This window comes from Biomphalaria glabrata, chromosome 1 (assembly GCF_947242115.1).
Source record: "Biomphalaria glabrata chromosome 1, xgBioGlab47.1, whole genome shotgun sequence".
NCBI lineage: Eukaryota > Metazoa > Mollusca > Gastropoda > Planorbidae > Biomphalaria > Biomphalaria glabrata.
The window spans coordinates 88,461,384-88,480,321 of record NC_074711.1 but is presented as its reverse complement, the minus strand read 5'-3'; the positions used below and the strand labels follow the sequence as shown (position 1 = coordinate 88,480,321).

The 18,938-nt window shown below is 37.6% G+C and overlaps 2 protein-coding genes across 3 annotated transcripts in view; one reads left to right on the top strand and one right to left on the bottom strand.

The window, feature by feature from the left end:
- LOC106063469 (putative neurotrophin receptor LTRK 1) overlaps nucleotides 1-10,953 on the bottom strand; it is a 119,467-nt gene extending 108,514 nt beyond the window's left edge. Inside the window, exons 1-3 of one of the 2 annotated variants that reach the window (XM_056018416.1) lie at nucleotides 10,486-10,953; nucleotides 10,279-10,319; nucleotides 1,057-1,868 (exon numbers count right to left, since the gene is read on the bottom strand). In XM_056018416.1, coding sequence (XP_055874391.1) covers nucleotides 1,057-1,430 — 374 coding nt within the window. In that variant the 5' untranslated portion in view covers nucleotides 1,431-1,868; nucleotides 10,279-10,319; nucleotides 10,486-10,953. Of the gene's footprint in view, nucleotides 1-1,056; nucleotides 1,869-10,278; nucleotides 10,397-10,485 lie in introns of those variants that run through there. The other variant, XM_056018417.1, reaches the window with a different exon arrangement.
- An 888-nt stretch (nucleotides 10,954-11,841) lies between these two features.
- LOC106077126 (uncharacterized) overlaps nucleotides 11,842-18,938 on the top strand; it is a 41,995-nt gene continuing 34,898 nt past the window's right edge. The window contains exon 1 of the mRNA XM_056018415.1: nucleotides 11,842-11,862. The gene's annotated coding sequence lies outside the window, so the exon portion shown is untranslated. The remainder of the gene's footprint in view (nucleotides 11,863-18,938) is intronic.

Below are 18,938 nucleotides of genomic sequence, written 5' to 3'. Positions count from 1 at the left end.
AAGTTGTGAGATATGTCTTGTCTCGTCGTGACGTTTCCACTTGGGCATAGAATGAAATCTCTTTCCTAGGGTTTCATATAACCGCTACCTCGCCAATTTATGAGTGCGAGATGGCAGACAGCAGGTACAGGTAAAAGTCGCAAGGAATTCTGGCCCGCTTTCAGATGGGCCAAGGCACAATGGAAGTTTGTTCTGAGTTCCAGACGAGTTCGATCCGCGTCATTGCCACTGCAAGTTTAAAAAAAAAAAAAAAAAAAAGACGTGGACTACTAGCTAACCGCTTCGCTGACATGATTTTGAATAAAGACATAAGTGTAGTGGAAGTATGGGGTAAGATTACTTCCGGTTTGAGAAGAAATCAAAAGTCTCAACACCCATGACTTAATTTCTCTTGAAAGATCCAAGTAAGTGGGGTTTCACCAGACTTCTCCCAGTGATCACAAAAACGTCTTTTCGAAAAGACACAGATGATTTTATTATATTCTTATCTTTCCTCAGTTTTATGACTAAGGGCAGTGCTTCCCAAACTGTGTTCCGCGGAACCCTATGGTTCCGCGAGGCCTGAATAGGTGCTCCGCGAAGTACTGGAATAATTAACGAGTAGACCACGACGTGAATTTATCTCTCTTAAAAAAAAAATGCTAAGTGTTCCGCTAAATAGTCAGAGTGTACGAAGTGTTCCATTAAGGAAAAAAATTGGAAACCACTGACTGAGGGTAAACATAGGAAAGGAGGAGGGAGGTAGCTTTGCAATAAAGAGCTCCCAGTAAAATGAAAGTAAATAAGTAACCCATTCAAACCTTGAGATCTATTAAATAGATGAAGTTACGTTCTCATTTTTTCTTTGACCGACAGTTGACGAGGGTGTCACGTGGACAGTACAACGCTGCACTTCCCCAATGTATGTCAGGTACAGAGTTGGGTGGACTCAGGGGCGTCCTAAAAATTAAAAAATTCCAGTCTTCATCGGCATTCCACCGGGTATCCGGAAACCCCTCGGTTTGGCAGATAAGCGCTAAGCTAAGCCAGCCAAAAGTTTAAAAAGTATCTACTTACAAATAGGCAACTCGTCTCGCTAACTCTCCAGGAATGCTCGGCAGCTCTTGCAGCACTTCCGGCTGGCTGCATATGACGGCTACTCCGTTACTCCAGGTACAGTTACAAACCAACGGACACAGACTGAATACAGAATCGTCAGGCTGCTGACCGCAGAGTGTTGAAGACATATTGTTTAGCGTTGTTGAACTGGACGGGTCAGTGTTTCCGTCCAGCGCTTTAGTTACGCTGATTTTCGAAGCGCTGAGCCCTGGATTTGTCCAGCAGAGACTTCCTGCCACTAGCCACGTGATGATCACGTGCTTGGTTAAGCAGACGACAGACATAGATCCGTTACACACAACTCTGCTGGACTCTTTCGGCCGGCTGTACATCGCTGTGTGTATGAAAGGTCAGTATACAAAGCAAATAGTTATTTCCCTGGCTGTAGCAATAAACTGGTCATCCACCTTGGGGAAATCTTTTTGAAAGATTTTGTTCTCTCCCAGAGATGTAGATCTACGTACTTGATGGAATTTAAAAGATCAAATCGAGTATTTGATTTAAAGTTGTAAACTTTCCTATCAAACTGAAAACATGTGACCAGATTTTTTTATCCAACGTGGCCAAATTAAGAGATCTATTTGGCTTTAAAATTCCGATTCGAAAAGTGACAGATAATGTATACTGACTTTCACTTAGAAACATTTTTTTTTCTTTAGTCGAGGTTTTTCTTTAAAAACAAGGTTAGATCTTCGTAAGGTTTCCTGTTTGTTTTGGCAGATGACCAGCAAGTGCTTGACCTCTGGCCGTCAGTCACAGTGTCCGATCATCTGGAAAAATAAAAAAAAAGGAAACCATAGATTGATGTACAAAATGTGACTTTTAGGATAGCAATAGAAATGAAACTAGGTTATATCTGATTGTATTTGAAAGTAAGCTTTATTTGGGACTACGCGCTATTTGAAAATTGGTCTTTTTTAAATATGTTTCATTTGGATATAGATTTTCTTTGAAACATAAGTGTCCATCATAAAATGGTGAAAAGTATTAATACATGGTTTCAAAAATAAAATAAAATGACCTAATTGCATTATTTTATATTACAAAAAGGGGGGGGGGGGTAAATTCTATGCCTTTGTGACATAATTTAGAAGCAATGCAGTTTGTTGTATGTTTAAATAATTGAATAAAAGACGTCTAGATGCCTGCCTCTCATCTTTTTTTTTATCTCAATCATTTAAAATGTGTTCTTTTCATTCTCTTTCTTGTCAAAATCACTCTTTAACTCACACTTTCTATCTCTCTTCCTCTCTCTTCTGTCTTTCTCTTTCTTTTTCTCTCTCTAACTCTCTCTGCTTTCTCTATCTCTTCTTTCTCTCTCTCTTCTTTCTCTCTCTCTCTTCTTTCTCTCTAACTCTCTCTCTTTCTTTCTCTCTCTCTCTTCTTTCTCTCTCTCTTCTTTCTCTCTCTAACTTTCTCTTCTTTCTCTTTCTCTTCTTTCTCTCTCTCTTCTTTCTCTCTCTAACTTTCTCTTCTTTCTCTTTCTCTTCTTTCTCTCTCTCTTCTTTCTCTCTCTAACTTTCTCTTCTTTCTCTCTCTCTTCTTTCTCTCTCTCTTCTTTCTCTCTCTAACTTTCTCTTCTTTCTCTTTCTCTTCTTACTCTCTCTCTTCTTTCTCACTCTCACTCTCTTTCTTTCTCTCTCTCTTTCTCTCGATCTATCTCTATTTTCTCTCCCACTCTCTCTTTTTTCTCTCTTACTCTCTTTCTCCCTAAATTCTCCTTCTTTCTCTCTTATGCGGTCTCTCTTCCTTTGTTTCTTCACGTGCCTTTCTCTATCTCTTATCCTACTTTGTATCTCTGCACTTATCTTTGTTTCTTTCTTTGCTCTTTCCATCTCTTCCTTTTCCCTCTCTCTATCTGCCTCTCCAAATCTCTCTCTCTCTTTCATGTCATGTTCAAACAGAACCATTATAAATAGACCGAGCCTGCACGAGAGCAGTACACTATAGCCGGCACTGAGTGGATGTAACGCCGTACCCGATGATAAGTCAAGTGCAAAAGCGAGCACGAGAAACGTTGCGCCGAAAATAAATCAAAGCACAAAGTCAAGAGACAAAAGTCAAGGGACAAAGTCAAGGAACAAAGTCGCATGCCTGCCATAAAAATAAACCAAAGAAATGGATGCACCTTTTATGACACGACCTCTTGAACGTCAAGAGAGCAGCTTAGTGCAAGCAGCGTAAAAACAAGAGCTGCGACATGAAGAGCGAGCTTCAGGTGGATGCCTGCCCGAGATGTTTAGAGATGGTTATCCTTCGCTGTGAGAGATATGCGGCGCTTTTTTTTTTTAAATATGTACTCAAATGTTTAAATGTGAGTTAAAACTATTTGTGTTTGATCTGTACTCATGCTGCTAGTGTTGATGTGTGTAATAGCTTGTACGTAGTGACTGGTGAGTTCGAATTGACAAAAAAAGTTCAGTCTGTAAATAGATAGAGGCAGTCACTTTTAAGGAGGCCACTTAAATACTTAAAGTTCTCAATGTCGTCTGTATTGAGTGAAAAAAAAAAAGATTTTTACGAAGCTTATATCAACTCTGTCAGTCTGGTAAAAAGTGTGTACATGTCAGAGGCGCCTTAGCAAAGCGCGGGGCCTTAGGCGAGCGTCACATGAGGGGCCATGAGCCACATCACGCCTATTGGTTCGTCCGCCCCTCTCTCGTTCTCCTCATCCCTTTAGCTTTCTTCTTTTCTCTCTTTTTCTCCTCTCTTCACATTTCTTCCCATTCTCCCCTTCTCTCTCTTTCTCTCTTTCTCTCCTCTGTTCACATTTCTCCCCATTCTCTCCTTCTCTCTCTCTCCTTCTCTCTCTCTCTCTCCCTCCTTCTCTCTATCTCCTTCTCTCTCTCTCTCTCTCTCTCTTTCTCTCTCTTTCTCCTTCTCTCTCTCTCTCTCCTTCTCTCTCTCCTTCTCTCTCTCCTTCTCTCTCTCCTTCTCTCTCTCTCTTTCTCCTTCACTCTCTCTCTCCTTCTCTCTCTCTCCTTCTCTCTATCTCAGTTTTTCTTTTCCTACTCCTGTCTTGCGAGTCCTTTACATCCAACCAGTTCACATCTGCCTGATACATTAATTATGCTAATTTACTCTCTAGTTCTACAGTGTATAAAACCGGACCTGTCATATATCACACGAACTCGTTAACAATCAGATCAATGGAGTGACCCCCCCCCTCCACATCCCATAATCTTCAAGCATTTCTCAAACACTTGAACCTGTTCCTGTAAACAAAACATCCGTGTGTCTGCTGTGTCGCTCTGTGTCTCTAATACAAGTATACCCGGCTTTAGACTGTCATACTGGAGCATTTGGGACCGCCCTAAATCGGGTACCTTTCCGACGCTCGGGGAAACAGCATTGTCAAAAATGTTTAAGCCGTGGAATTCTGTAATTATAAAAAGTGGAGGCAGGTGGGGCATGTCAGTTTTTGACAAGGGAATGTGGGGCCTGACAAAAAAAAAAGAAGCTTGTACGGTACGAGAAGGAAGTCCAATAGATGTGACTTATGTTTCAGCTCTAGTGAAGGGAGCAGCTGTCCATATGTGTTGCGAAATGTTTGTATTTTCACTATGTGTTTTAAGTCTTGATCCTTCAGAAATGAAGATTATCACGCAGTGGCGTAGCTAGGGTGGGGGAGGCGGGGATCCAAATTTGAAAATCCCCCCCCGGGCCTCCACATAAAGGGTCCCCCAAAATTTGTGTCCGAAATGTGTGTCCGAAATTAGCTTTTAGGTTAAATATTATGCCATTATCGCAAGTCATGATGTCAAATGTCAGAAGGGTGCCTAAAGAGGTCAACTTAAAGCTATGCCCGTTATTACGTCCTAGCCCAGAACTCATGTAGGATGAATGTAAATGGCGATGGGTTCAAACCCGGGACCATGATGGTGATAGTCCAAAGCGCAAACCACATAACCAAGCAACCATTCTACTGTGTAGAAAAGGTATTTGGCGTGTTTTTTTCAAATTATAAATCTTATATCAACTCATTCTGTCTGTCTGGTACAAAGTGTGTACGTGTTATTTCTTCCACACCCATTCTCGGATAAATTTGAAACTGCAAAATAATTCATTGGCGTAGACAAGATATGAATCAATTTTTTAAAAAAAGTAACCAATTAGTCAATTAATTACTTGTAATTAATTTTTTTTAGACCAACAAGGGAAACTAATCCTTCAGTATTCACATAAATGGCTATATAGGTTGGGTTTATTCCCCTTAAATAATTGTTGACGCTGTTTCTCCCTCACGCATTCTCCGATGAAGTTGATACTTTGAACAATTATTCATTGTACCTAACAAAACATGAAACAATAAACAAAAAATACTCAATTAGTCAATTAATTATTGATGACTAATTATTTTGTTTGATATCGAACAAGGGAAATTACTTGTACATTATTGGTAGATATAGCTTTAAGGGCGGAGTTCTCCCCTCCCCTTTTTAGATAAGCTTTGTTTTTTTTTAAGGATTTTAAAAAGTGTTTTGCTAGTTTGCTTCTGCGTAGGAATTAGGCATACATATATATAATACATTTTAGACAGTCTGCTATAGGATGCACTGGCCTTGGCGATACGCAGGTCGATGGAATGGAAGTGGTATCACCACAAACACAAAGTTAGTGATCTATCGAGCTGTCATCCTCCCTGCATTGCTCTATGCCTCAGAAACGTGGGCAGTGTATAGAAAACACGCCAAAAAACTCAACCACTTCCACATGACATGTCTAGGAAGAATACCGAAGTCTTTCGAAGAGCGGGCCTGCATGGCATCCACACAATCTTGATGCAGACCCAGCTGCGATGGGCAGGACACATCTGCAGAATGAAAGACCGCCGCATCCTCTAACGACTCCTGTTTGGCCAATTATGGGAAGGAAAGAGTTACGGCCTTACATAGGTCTCACCAGCCACATGAGGAGGCACAAAACCACAGTGCATAGCCCTCAGCCCCCTGGATGACAAAAGTGGTCATCATGGAACCACGATGTACGAACTATAGACAGATAATAGAAGTGTTAGGTATAATGTTCGTTAATGAAAGAAAATGGTGAATTAAATATGACAAGATAATCGAACATCCCGCTTAGGATACGAACCGTGGACCTTCGACTCCTTTTGCCTTGTAGCTATACAGAACAACACACGACCATCGAGTTTCATCCCCCCCCCTCCAAATAAAGAATCTGATTGGTTAGTCCTTTCCACCCAGAGATCAGCGGTCACATGACCCATCTAGTCTTGTCAACAACACACACTCACAGCCACACTTGACGTGATAGCCGTTTTTTTTTTTTTCTCAGCCGGGTATTAATTATTGGTGTTGACCTTTAATTTTAGTTCATCCTAGGCGACAAAGAGAATGAAATAAAATAGAGTTTTAATGTTAACATCTTTTCTTCGCTTTGATTTCTTTTTTTTTTTCTGGCTTTAGTTCTTCCATTTCTTTCTTTTGATTCATCTTTCAGTTGTTTAATTTCATCATCTTTTTTTTAGGTTTTATCATCTGTTCTATGTTTCATCTTTCAGTTCTTTAATTTCATCATCTTTTTTTTAGGTTTATCATCTGTTCTATGTTTCATCTTTCAGTTGTTTAATTTCATCATCTTTTTTTTTAGGTTTTATCATCTGTTCTATGTTTCATCTTTCAGTTCTTTAATTTCATCATCTTTTTTTTAGGTTTTATCATCTGTTCTATGTTTCATCTTTCAGTTCTTTAATTTCATCATCTTTTTTTTAGGTTTTATCATCTGTTCTATGTTTCATCTTTCAGTTCTTTAATTTCATCATCTTTTTTTTAGGTTTTATCATCTGTTCTATGTTTCATCTTTCAGTTCTTTAATTTCATCATCTTTTTTTTAGGTTTTATCATCTGTTCTATGTTTCATCTTTCAGTTTTTTAATTTCATCATCTTTTTTCAGGTTTTATTATCTATTCTATGTTTCATCTTTCAGTTTTTTTAATTTCATCATCTTTTTTCAGGTTTTATTATCTATTCTATGTTTCATCTTTCCGTTCTTTAATTTCATCATCTTTTCCTGGTTTTAATTTCACTAACAGTATTTCCAATTCAGGTCGCCCCCTTTTTTTTTTCTTTTTGTAAATGCTTTTAAAAACCTTTTAAAAACTTTGTAAAATGTTGGTTTTTTTTAAATTACTTTTATCACCATCTTTGCCTTCTTTTAATTTCATCTTCTTTTCCATGTTCTAAAGTCATCCTCGTTTCCTCGACCACTTCATTCATCTTGTTATCACCTCATCTCTTCCTACTCTCAAGTGACGTAATCTGATTGCATCATCTCAGGTAAAAGACTTCACCTGTCATCTGCTGTTTCTCCTAGAATTTCCATGGGAAAATAGTTCACTTGTGTAAAAAGACGATCGAGATAGCTCTGGTTCATGTCTCACCAGCGACTCGTCTAAATTGCGTCGGGAATTGCGTTATTTCAAGTCGACGTTCTTCTAGAATTGAACCCAGGTGGTATGGAATCTGGAATGCGTATTCAACTAACTTGTTTCTTCTCTGCTGTTAATTGTTTGCGAGTTTAATTTAAAATTAGTTTCCGTTTCCGGAAGTTTTAAATGTCGGAAAGAAATCAGCAGACGACACTTTAACGCGAACATGTCTGTCTAATAATCTGTTCCATTATGTGTTCAATACGCTAAAGACTGTTCAAAGTGTTCCATTAAGGAAATGTTTCTTAACTCTTTCTCTCCTAACTGATGATACCAACGTTGATTCCACCAGAAAGTGGTAAATAATTACGGAGAGAAAGAGTTAATACTATGTTCAATAGTCTGTTCATTGGTCTATTCAATAGTCTGTTAAATAGTCTGTAAAGAAACAAATAAAGTTCCCCTTTTAGACCTTGCGATCTATAGGGCAGATGATGTAAATGCCATCTGTTTCTGTGGCCTACGGTAAGGAGGGTTTTAAACAGAGTAATTGTTCTTTGTTAACATGGCGACTATTTTTTAAAGATGCTGTTTACAATGTTAGAGAAAAAACAGAAATATGGGGAAAAGGGGGAGGGGGAGAAAATGATATGGAGAAATGTGCGGAAGGTGTAATGGAACCTGAAGAAAAACGAAATAAAATACAAAGAGATCGGGAGAGATTTACAAATAAGTAAACTAAATAAATAATGCCTAATGACTCCTGTTATGCCAACTAATCTAAGTAATGAAACAAGAAAAACGTTAAAACTACTTTTTAACCCTTTAAACGCATGTGGTAGTTTAGCCTCTAAACATGAGAATTGTCTATGCACTCATTGTAAAACAGTTCAGCACTTTAAGGGTTAAACAAGACAATACTTCTTTTATGTATTTTTTTATTTGCTTACTTATTTTCAAATTTCATTTGGGGCCACCGAATTTCCTTTGCGCGTAGGGCTTCCAACCATTTAAGGCCGGCTCTGGTCCCTCCCCTCACATAATATTCATACACATTTTGTTTTTAAAGGCACAACCACAGACACAGACTCTCATGACTAACCACAAACCCACAGACACAGACCCTCATGACTAACCACAAACCCACAGACACAGACCCTCATGACTTACCACAAACCTACTGACACAGACCCTCATGACTTACCACAAACCCACAGACACAGACCCTCATGACTTACCACAAACCCACAGACACAGACCCTCATGACTTACCACAAACCCACAGACACAGACCCTCATGACTAACCACAAACCCACAGACACAGACCCTCATGACTTACCACAAACTCACAGACACAGACCCTCATGACTAACCACAACCCACTAACACAGACCCTCATGACTAACCACAAACCCACAGACACGGACCCTCATGACTAACCACAAACCCACAGACACAGACCCTCATGACTTACCACAAACCCACAGACACAGACCCTCATGACCTACCACAAACCCACAGACACAGACCCTCATGACTAACCACAAACCCACAGACACAGACCCTCATGACTTACCACAAACCCACAGACACAGACCCTCATGACTAACCACAAACCCACAGACACAGACCCTCATGACTAACCACAAACCCACAGACACAGACCCTCATGACTGACCACAAACCCACAGACACAGACCCTCATGACTGACCACAAACCCACAGACACAGACCCTCATGACTGACCACAAACCCACAGACACAGACCCTCATGACTTACCCAATTCTGCTCAATACACTAAGGCAGACCTCAGCCCTTTTTTTTTCACACGCAGATACTCACATCACTCGCAGACTAAGACTCACAACCCACACATACAACAAGTGAAGAAATGAAAATGGAAATCAAACACTTACACGTAAATGTTAACACATAAACACATGAACACATAAAGCCACTAAACATATAAACTAAAAACACACACATCGAGTTAATGCAAACGCATGAGCGCACAAGAACACATGATCACCTAAACATACATCTATATAAGTTCAGTAACACGTACACATTGGAGGCGCGGGGACTGAGTGGTGAAGTTTGGCTTCCGAATCGGGGGTCCCGGGTTCGAATCCTGGTGAAGACAGGGATTTTTAATTTCGGGATCCTTAGGGCGCCTCTGAGTCCACCCAACTCTAATGGCTACCTGACATTAGTTGGGGAAAGTAAACGCGGTTTGTCGTTTTCCTGGCCACATGACACCCTCGTTAACCGTGGGTTACAGAAACAGATGATATTTACAGCTCTATATACCGCAAGGTCTGAAAGGGGAACTCTCCTTTTTTACAACACATGATCAAATGAAAATATGAACACTTGAGCCCATGAGCACATAATCAGGTGAACACACCAACACAAGAACACACCAACACAAGAACACACGTACAGCTGAAGAAGACAGCATGTCAACATGTGTTTTTTTTTTCTCTTCCAAATACACATCTTCGTTATCTGTAAAAAGACAACCTAGAAGCCATCTTTAAAGCCCACTAAAGACACCCTCAGTGGTGCCTGAACCAAATAGCACATACAGAAATAATTCAGTAAAGGGTCCAATCTACGTCAATCTACTCCCTGAAGGACATAACGAATAATTTTGACACTGTTTAGAGCATTTAAATATATATATATATATATATATATATATATATATAATAAACATTTTCATATTCATGCTAATCAACGGAAGTTATTTTATTTCAATATTAAAATATTATTAAAACACTTACCATAACACAAACAAAGTCACAGGAACACAGCACAGGTAATCCTTTCCAAACAAAAAGAAAAAGCCGTGTAGATTCTTTTCTTTACAACATTAACATTTGTCTTTGTAATAATAAAAAATATAATAAAATATAATAAACATTTTCATATTCATGCTAATCAACGGAAGTTATTTTATTTCAATATTAAAATATTATTAAAACACTTACCATAACACAAACAAAGTCACAGGAACACAGCACAGGTAATCCTTTCCAAACAAAAAGAAAAAGCCGTGTAGATTCTTTTCTTTACAACATTAACATTTGTCTTTGTAATAATAAAAAAAAAATAGATTTTAACAAGGCACGAAATACACAAGTACGAATATTCTCTTTTTTTCTTCCCGACGAAAGATTATCGTGTAAATAGCACACACACACAAAAAAAAAAGCACTCACAGTTGCGTAAGGAAACGTATCGATAGCCAACCCGTGTTAAAAGGGGGAGGTAATAAATATGTGGGAGGGAAGAAATTTAAAAACAAATCAGAAAAAAAGGAGAAACAAAAATGGTGGGAGAGGGGGGGGAGAGAGGGGGAGGAGGCATTCAAAAACCAAATCTACGATCCATCGGTGTGACCCTCTCGTCTTCGGAAAGTTACCACATGTGGCCAACTCGAACTGGTGAGGGCTAATCGCTCAGTTGGTGAGAACAAGTGAGAGGAAGTGGCGTCTCCTGTCGTGTGCCGTCTGCCCGAAACCTGCAAGGTGTCAAGGTCACGGGAGTTAAAAACATCGATAGATCAATATTTAAAAAAAAAAAAAAAAAAAAAAAAAAAATTAAATAAGACCAGAAAATAAGCTTAATAAAAATAACTTCATAAAAATAAGTAAATATATCATTTGATGGGTCAAGCTTAATAGGTCAGATCAGTGTGACCCAAAAGTTCGGTTTTAAAATGAAGGAAAAAAGTCTTTTTTAAAAACTTGGAAAGTGGGGAGGGGCTATTTAATGGGGCGGGGTAGTTACATTTAATATAAGGTTGTCGTAAAGGACTAGAAAATACACAACTTATCATATACATCAGCGGTTCTCAACCTTTTAAGCTCGGCGACCCCTTTTTACAATCCCCCACTCTGCCGCGACCCCCCCCTCCCCACCCACATACACAAATACAGAATTGTAGGGTAGACAATAACAATCCATATTTTCGATGTTCTTAGGCGACCCCTGGCAAATGGTCAATCGAACCCCTAAGGGGGTCGCGACACACAGGTTGAGAACCCCCTGATATACATTGACCAATGACTACGTTTTGTTTTATAAATGAGTGTTTTACTTAGGCTGCGTTGAAGTTTTTATGTCTGGCAGACTTCAAACCAGTTCAAACCAGTCTTCCTTTTTTTTTTTCTTTATTTGTTTCCAAGACCAGAGATGGTGTTTGGTACATTGGTTTTCAAAGAGTGTCACGGCTAGAGCGTGTCAATAAGGGATAAGCTCCAAGTGTTTATAAAAGTGACTTCAACTCTGCTAAGTCGTTGGTTTTCCTGACTGTGCTAGCGTATTCGTGATAAGTATTCGTGATAAGTATTCGTGATACTTTTGTAAGTATTAATCTCATTACGATCGTAGATGCTCTATTATTATCTTGTCACACGTAACAATGTGTAGGTTTATATGCGTGTGGGGGTAGCTGATAAACGTTTGAGAAACACTGATAAAGAGTGTTTTTATCTTATCTTATGAAATACAGACGTTACTTCAAAAAAGACCATGACTACGTTCTACGCGTGTTCCTAGGTCAATTGGGGTCAATCTAGTCATGCATGACTGAAAGGGAAACTCCGATGGTTTTGTCAATTTTTAGCGGCCCCCGTAAGGAGAAAAAGCCGCTATTAGCTTTGTGCAAAATGTCCGTCTGTCCGTCTGTCCGTCTGTCACACTCAGATCTCGAAAACTAGAAGAGATATGAAAAATATTATTTCATCATTAAATGCGGCTTGAAAAGTTTAGGTGCAACGGCTACTTTTGGTTTTCTAAAAGCAAACCGTTTAATTTATAAAATTAATTGTGCAAGCGATTTTTTCATAAAAATACACCAATTCTAAAACAATTACGTAAATGTAAATGTTAAAATATGCTAACAAAGATGGACTATTTTTGTGTATTTTCAGTATCACAAAGTAAAATATATTTTAAAAATGTACAGGAAATGTTTACAACAAATATAAATAATAGTTAAAGATGTTTTTTCTGGTCAACTAGCTGCTAAAATTAAAAGAAAACATTTCTCTTTGTTTATAAAGGCTAATAATGCACTTTGTATGTAAATATCACGCACATTTTTTTAAATGGACTTTTTATGCAGCGATTTTCGTGCAGTAGCGTAACGTCGCTACATGACCAGGTGCTAAACCAATTCCTTAAACTTTTTAAAAAAAATCAGATTTTATTTATTATTTGTTTAGTGCCCCCATCCGAATAAAAGAAGATTATTTTTGTGCGTTTTGTCTGTTGGTCGGTCTGTCCGTCACGATTAGATTAAAAAAACTAGAACTCTAAAAGCTATTGAAAATCTGATTTACACTTTAATGTTTTTCCCGTAACATCTCAATAGTTTTAAGTATCTAAAAATTGATTGTTCCGGATTTTTTTGTGCAAAACTAATCAACCCCAACAAATGTTTGTTTGCTCTTCTTATTTATATTACATTCAATTTCCATGCTTAAACTTGCAAAAACACATTATCAATAATATGTTGTTCCGTTTTTTATGTAAATAGCATATTAATGCTAAATGAAAATCTCTATACTGACTTATATTTCATTAATTGTAAAAATGTTCCGGATATTGTTTTATAAAACAGGAATTATGCCTAATGATTGTTTGAAATCGCATAATTTACTAATATTACACTTATATTATTTGACAATGCGTCACTATAATTTGGTTATCAATATCAAATTGTTCCGTATTTTCATCTTTAAACAAATTTTAAAAATATCGACAATATGTTGTTCAGGGCTTTAAAAAAAGTAATTTACTAGAATTGATCACTGGAAATTACTTTTTAGACATTTAATTTTCTTGCTAAAACATAACATAGAAGTTTTGTAATCGATAAAGAAAGTTCCGGATTTTGTTTCTTACAAATCGTCGCCAGAAATTTCCGAATTTATTTATAAATCTACTAACGCCAAATAATTGTTTGAACTCCCTCTTCTAATTAATAAACAAATAATCTTCTCATTTACGAAATAATGTTTTTACGGATTTTTATGAAAAATATTTTAACTCACTACTCTCTTACAGTACATTTAACTTTCTACCTAAAACATTAAAAAATCTAATTATCGTTAATATTATGTTCCGATTTTTAAGGAACACAGAATCCAAACACCAAAGTAAGGTATGAAAATCTCTCCACATGGCTGTAGTACATCTAATTTTTATACGAGACCATCCAAAAAATTTAATTAACGGTATTACATTTATCTGAAATTCTCTTTTTCTTTTAGTATTTATACAAACATCCGGAACAATTTATTATATAAACTTTTCAATTTTGTTCATACCTAAAAATTATTGCGATGTTTTGAAACGTAGAATAAAGGTTAATCAATTTTTAATAACTTTTAGTAGTTGTTTTTTTTTTATATCAAGATGACGGACAGACCGACTGACAGACAAAACGCGAAAACAATGCGGCTTTGATCCTTTTTAAATAAATTCTATTACAACTCAGTGCACCAATGTCTATGAACCCTCGTTAAATATCTCGTGTAAATAAAGACATTTTTTTTATGGTACCGGTACTAGCCTATTGTGAGGTAATGGGATTTTTTTTCTTTGACGTCATATGAATGGACTCTTTAAATGTAATGTTAAAAGAACGCACTCGGTGCACCAATGTCTATGAACACTCGATAAATGGCTCGTAATGATGAAGGTGATTTTTATTCTAGCTAGGCCGTGTGACGTAGTGTTTTTTTTTCCTTTGACGTCATATGAAATGAATTCTTTAAAAGAAATGTTAAAAGAACGCACTCGGTGCACCAATGTCTATGAACACTCGATAAATGGCTCGTAATGATGAAGGCGATTTTTATTCTAGCTAGGCCGTGTGACGTAGTGTTTTTTTTTTCCTTTGACGTCATATGGAATGAATTCTTTAATTGAAATGCTTAAAGAACGCACTCGGTGCACCAATGTCTATGAACACTCGATAAATGTCTCGTATCGATGAAGGCGATTTTTAGTCTAGCTAGGCCGTGTGACGTAGTGTTTTTTTTTTCCTCTGACGTTATATGGAATTAATTCTTCAAATGAAATGAAAAAAGAACTCGATATAGTAATGTTTATTAAGCCTCGTTATGTGACTCTCGTTTAAAAAAGGAATGATATCTTGAATTAGATCTAATCTAGATTTTTAAAACTAGATCTAGATTTTTATTACAGTATATCTAGATCTGGATTTATATTCTAATTAAAATTATTTTAGAGTCTATATCTAGAATTTCTAGATCTAGTTTAGACTAAAATAGACTAGATTAAGATGTAGAATTTCAATTTCTAAACTTAAAGTGTAAAAAAAAAGTGTAGATTTTCATTTCCAAACGTTTTGATCAATATTGTAATGTTTTAATATACTAAAACTAATCTACTATTTTTTATTTAATTTAAATTTACGGCAAATGAATCTTTGAAACATTATTACTTTTGACCATCGGATGGCTGCCTGGTCTTGCGGTTTGCGCGCTGGACTGTCGTTCAGATTTATGGATGGTCCAGAGTTCAAACCCTGCCCGCTCCCATCCCCCGTCGTCCTGCGGGAGGTTTGGACTAGGAAGTAATTATCTTCAACTCTGAAGGAACATCCGAAACATGTAAAACATTTTACATCAAAATTAAATCACCTCTTGAATATTATTTGCGAATATGCAGATCCGACAGGGATCCGACTTCGACGGGGGCCGCCTCTGAGTTTGTGTAACACAAACTCTCTTTGTAATCTTGTTTTTATATAATATGTGTTTTGATTTACAGATAATGAATATATTATTATTTTGTTTTTATTTGCAATAATAACTTAGTAATAGATGTTTTTCTGACATAATTTTCCCGCGCATCCAAAATGGTCAGACTTTCACCGGGTTTCTGTATGACGTCACACATGCCTATTAATTTAATCTATTGATTTACTGTATAACGGAAAACCATTGCAGTAACGTTTACATTCTCGTAAAAGAAATATATCTTCGTCTATGCAGTTAGATCTAGATTTTGTGAGCAAAGAAAAAAATGCGTGTTAAAGGAGATTTACATGCTTGACTAACCAGGACAGTGTGTATCTTCTCGCCTGACCACTCAACACACAACAAACACTATCGCTTGGTTGTCTTGTCATGACGTAGTCTAGACTAGCCTTACACTGAACAGTTTGTTCAAATCAGTCAGACCTGCGATCTATTTACTTCTTGGGACAGGGAGGGGCATAGATGAAAATGTTACTTTTTTTTTTTCGATTTGGTTGTCCGAATGCTTTTAAATCTATCTATCTATCTATAACTGTACCATAGCGATGGACTAGGCCGTCACTAAGACTTACAGCCTAACAGCTACTGTAAGAATGAAGCGATACGATTGGTCACATCTAGTTTCCCTTTCAGTATTGATGAGGGAAGTGACGTATGCCTAACCTAAAAACAAAATATCAAACAACCCCGTTTTTTTTTTTTTTTGAGATGTCAAGAATTTACTGTCTAATTTATTAAATATAAATGTTTCTAAGCATTTAAATAAAAAATGGAAAAATGTTTACTGTTACAACTTTTTATGCAGAGTTTAAATATGTCACGCTGGACTGTCGTTCAGATTTATCGATGGTCCCGGGTTCAAACCCTGCCCGCTCCCATCCCCCGTCGTCCTGCGGGAGGTTTGGACTAGGAAGTAATTATCTTCAACTCTGAAGGAACATCCGAAACATGTAAAACATTTTACAAACATTTTACAATTTGAAAAACCATTGGAATTTCCCTTTAAATTCTGTCAAGTCATTGGCTTTCCTGGCTGACTCAGGCAACCCGTTCCATGCTCTAATAGCACTAAGGAAGAAGGAGTATTTGTACAAATTTGTCCTAGCATATTTAACGAGGAATGTGCCTTTATCTTTCATTAGGTTCTGTTTTTGTATTTGAAGATTATGGGTTAATGTTTTATGTATAATTGCTACTTTACTTTTAAGTCTTCTCTCCTGAATGGTTTCTAAATTTAGTGGTTTGACTAAAACTGTTACTCTAATGATATGAATCTCATCTGATTACTTTTATGTTTAGCACAAATTGCCACAAATAATGTGCATTTAGGACAGGAAAAGTTCAGTTTAAACAGGCCTTGTCATCCAGTCTATCTTAGTGGCTCCGGTTTTTGAAGACGGACCATCTAAGTCAGGGGTTCTCAAACTGTTGGTCGAGACCTCTTGGGGGTCGATTGACGATTTGCCAGGGGTCGCCTAAGACCATCGAAAATATGGATTGTTATTGTCTATTCTTCTATTGCTGTGTGGGTGGAGTCGCGGCAGAGTAGGGGATTATAATAAGGGGTCGCCGAGCAAAAAAGGTTGAGAACCGCTGAATCTACGTGGTCCCGGTTTTTAAGAGTTCTCGCTTGTTGAATTTCTTTAATCTGGCCGGAAGATAAACACATTCTATCATGAAACAAAAAATGTCGGGATTCTATTTGAGGCTGACTTCCCGGCCATTAATTGTTGGAGACTTTTAGTTTTCTTTGAAACAAATTTAGTTCTAAAACCTTTTAGGTCAAGGCGCAGTTACGAAATAAAAAGATATAAAAAACACTGAGGGTTGTCGATAACCGGAAACTTGGACAGAAACATGGGCCACGTGACTCAGCACAGGATTGTAATGGCGACTGTGTCGTCAGAGCGTGGGTTACTCTTCACTGGGTCATAAAATGGTCTGTATCCGAACAGTAGCATTGTGAGCGAGCCGTATTTACTGATAAGTGGGAAAACTGTGCACCATGTCACCAGCTTAAAGAAATAGAAAAACTATGCACTGTGTCATTAATTTACACAGATAGGAAAACTGTGCACTATGTCATTACACATATCGGAAAAAATATGCACCGCCATCAATTTATTGTGTCGTCAGAGTCATAAAATGGTCTTAATCCAAACAGTAGCATTGTGAGCTGTATTTACAGATATACCATAGGCTTACTGTGATAGTAAAGATTTTGTCAGGTCCGTCTCGTTATTGTAACCCAGTAACCCACATGTCGAAAGAATGTGCTAATTAACTGATAGGGGGGTAATTAAATTCCTATTAGGCTATATATATATATATATATATATAGCTTTTATATAGCGCTACTTTCATGCTTATAGCATGCTCAGGGCGCTTTTGGTCCAATCTCATATGTGGACCAGTTGGGGGGGGGGGGGTATCTAGGAGTTGGTTTTCCGTGCTGCCTTTAGGCGCTCAGTAAACACAACTCTGCCCGAGTTGGGTGTCGAACCTCGAGCCCCCTTCAAGCCAAGCCAAGCAAAGTTCAAGCGCACTTAGCCTCTCGACCACGCTTCCCATATATAGACGATCTAACATACAAGAAAGTGTTTGTTAGTGTCTACTAGCCTACTATTACACTTACACACATCGGAAAACTGTGCACTATGCACAATGTCATCAGCTCAAAGAAATAGGAATACTATGCACTATGGCATTAATTTACACATATAGGAAAACTGTGCACTATGTCTTTATTTTAAACATATCGGAAAACTGTGCACTATGTCTTTATTTTAAACATATCGGAAAACTGTGCACTATGTCTTTATTTTAAACATATCGGAAAACTGTGCACTATGTCATCCATTTACTATGTCGTAACCAAGTTGTCTGTCATCAATTCACCTCAAGAAACCGGAAAATAAAGAACATGAGAGTTGATCGCCGAGTCTTTCACATGAGACTAGGTTGACAGTCCAGATCATATGGCTACTTCATCACTGTCGTATACCAGGGGTCATTGGTTTGGTACATAGCTGCCTAAGAGTTTTAGAGACAAGTTTGACTCTGTGAATCACTTTGTACATTGATTTCAAGTTGTTTAACTTTCACTTAGGTCGCTAAACGACAATAGTTGGTGATGTAACTTTGTCAATAAATAATCGGCAGTATACAATCGATTTTTAATTTAAAAAGTACGACTAGTTAACATTTTAATTATGGATTTCTACCTGGCCGTGTGGTATGCGATCTAGGCTGTTCGGATGGTCTCGATAGTCCCGGGTTCATACGGCGCCTTCGACAGTCACGGAGGTCACGGTTCATACCCTGCCCGCTGCCGTTCCATGTCGTCCTGCGGGGGGTTAGGGCTAGGATCTAAAATTTGTGTTCGTTATGATATAAAGCAGTGGTTCCCATATTTTTTTGTCTCATAGACCCCTTCAAAAGTTCTTATCTTATATAATACAGACGTTACTTCAAAAAAGAAGATGATTTCGTCCTACGCGTCATGCATTCAGTCATGCATATTAACCAAGTCACTGGTTTTCCTGGCTAACTCAGGCAACCCATTCCATGCTCTAATAGAACTAGGGAAGAAGGAGTATTTGTACACATTTGTCCTAGCAAATGAAACGAGGAATGTTTTCTGG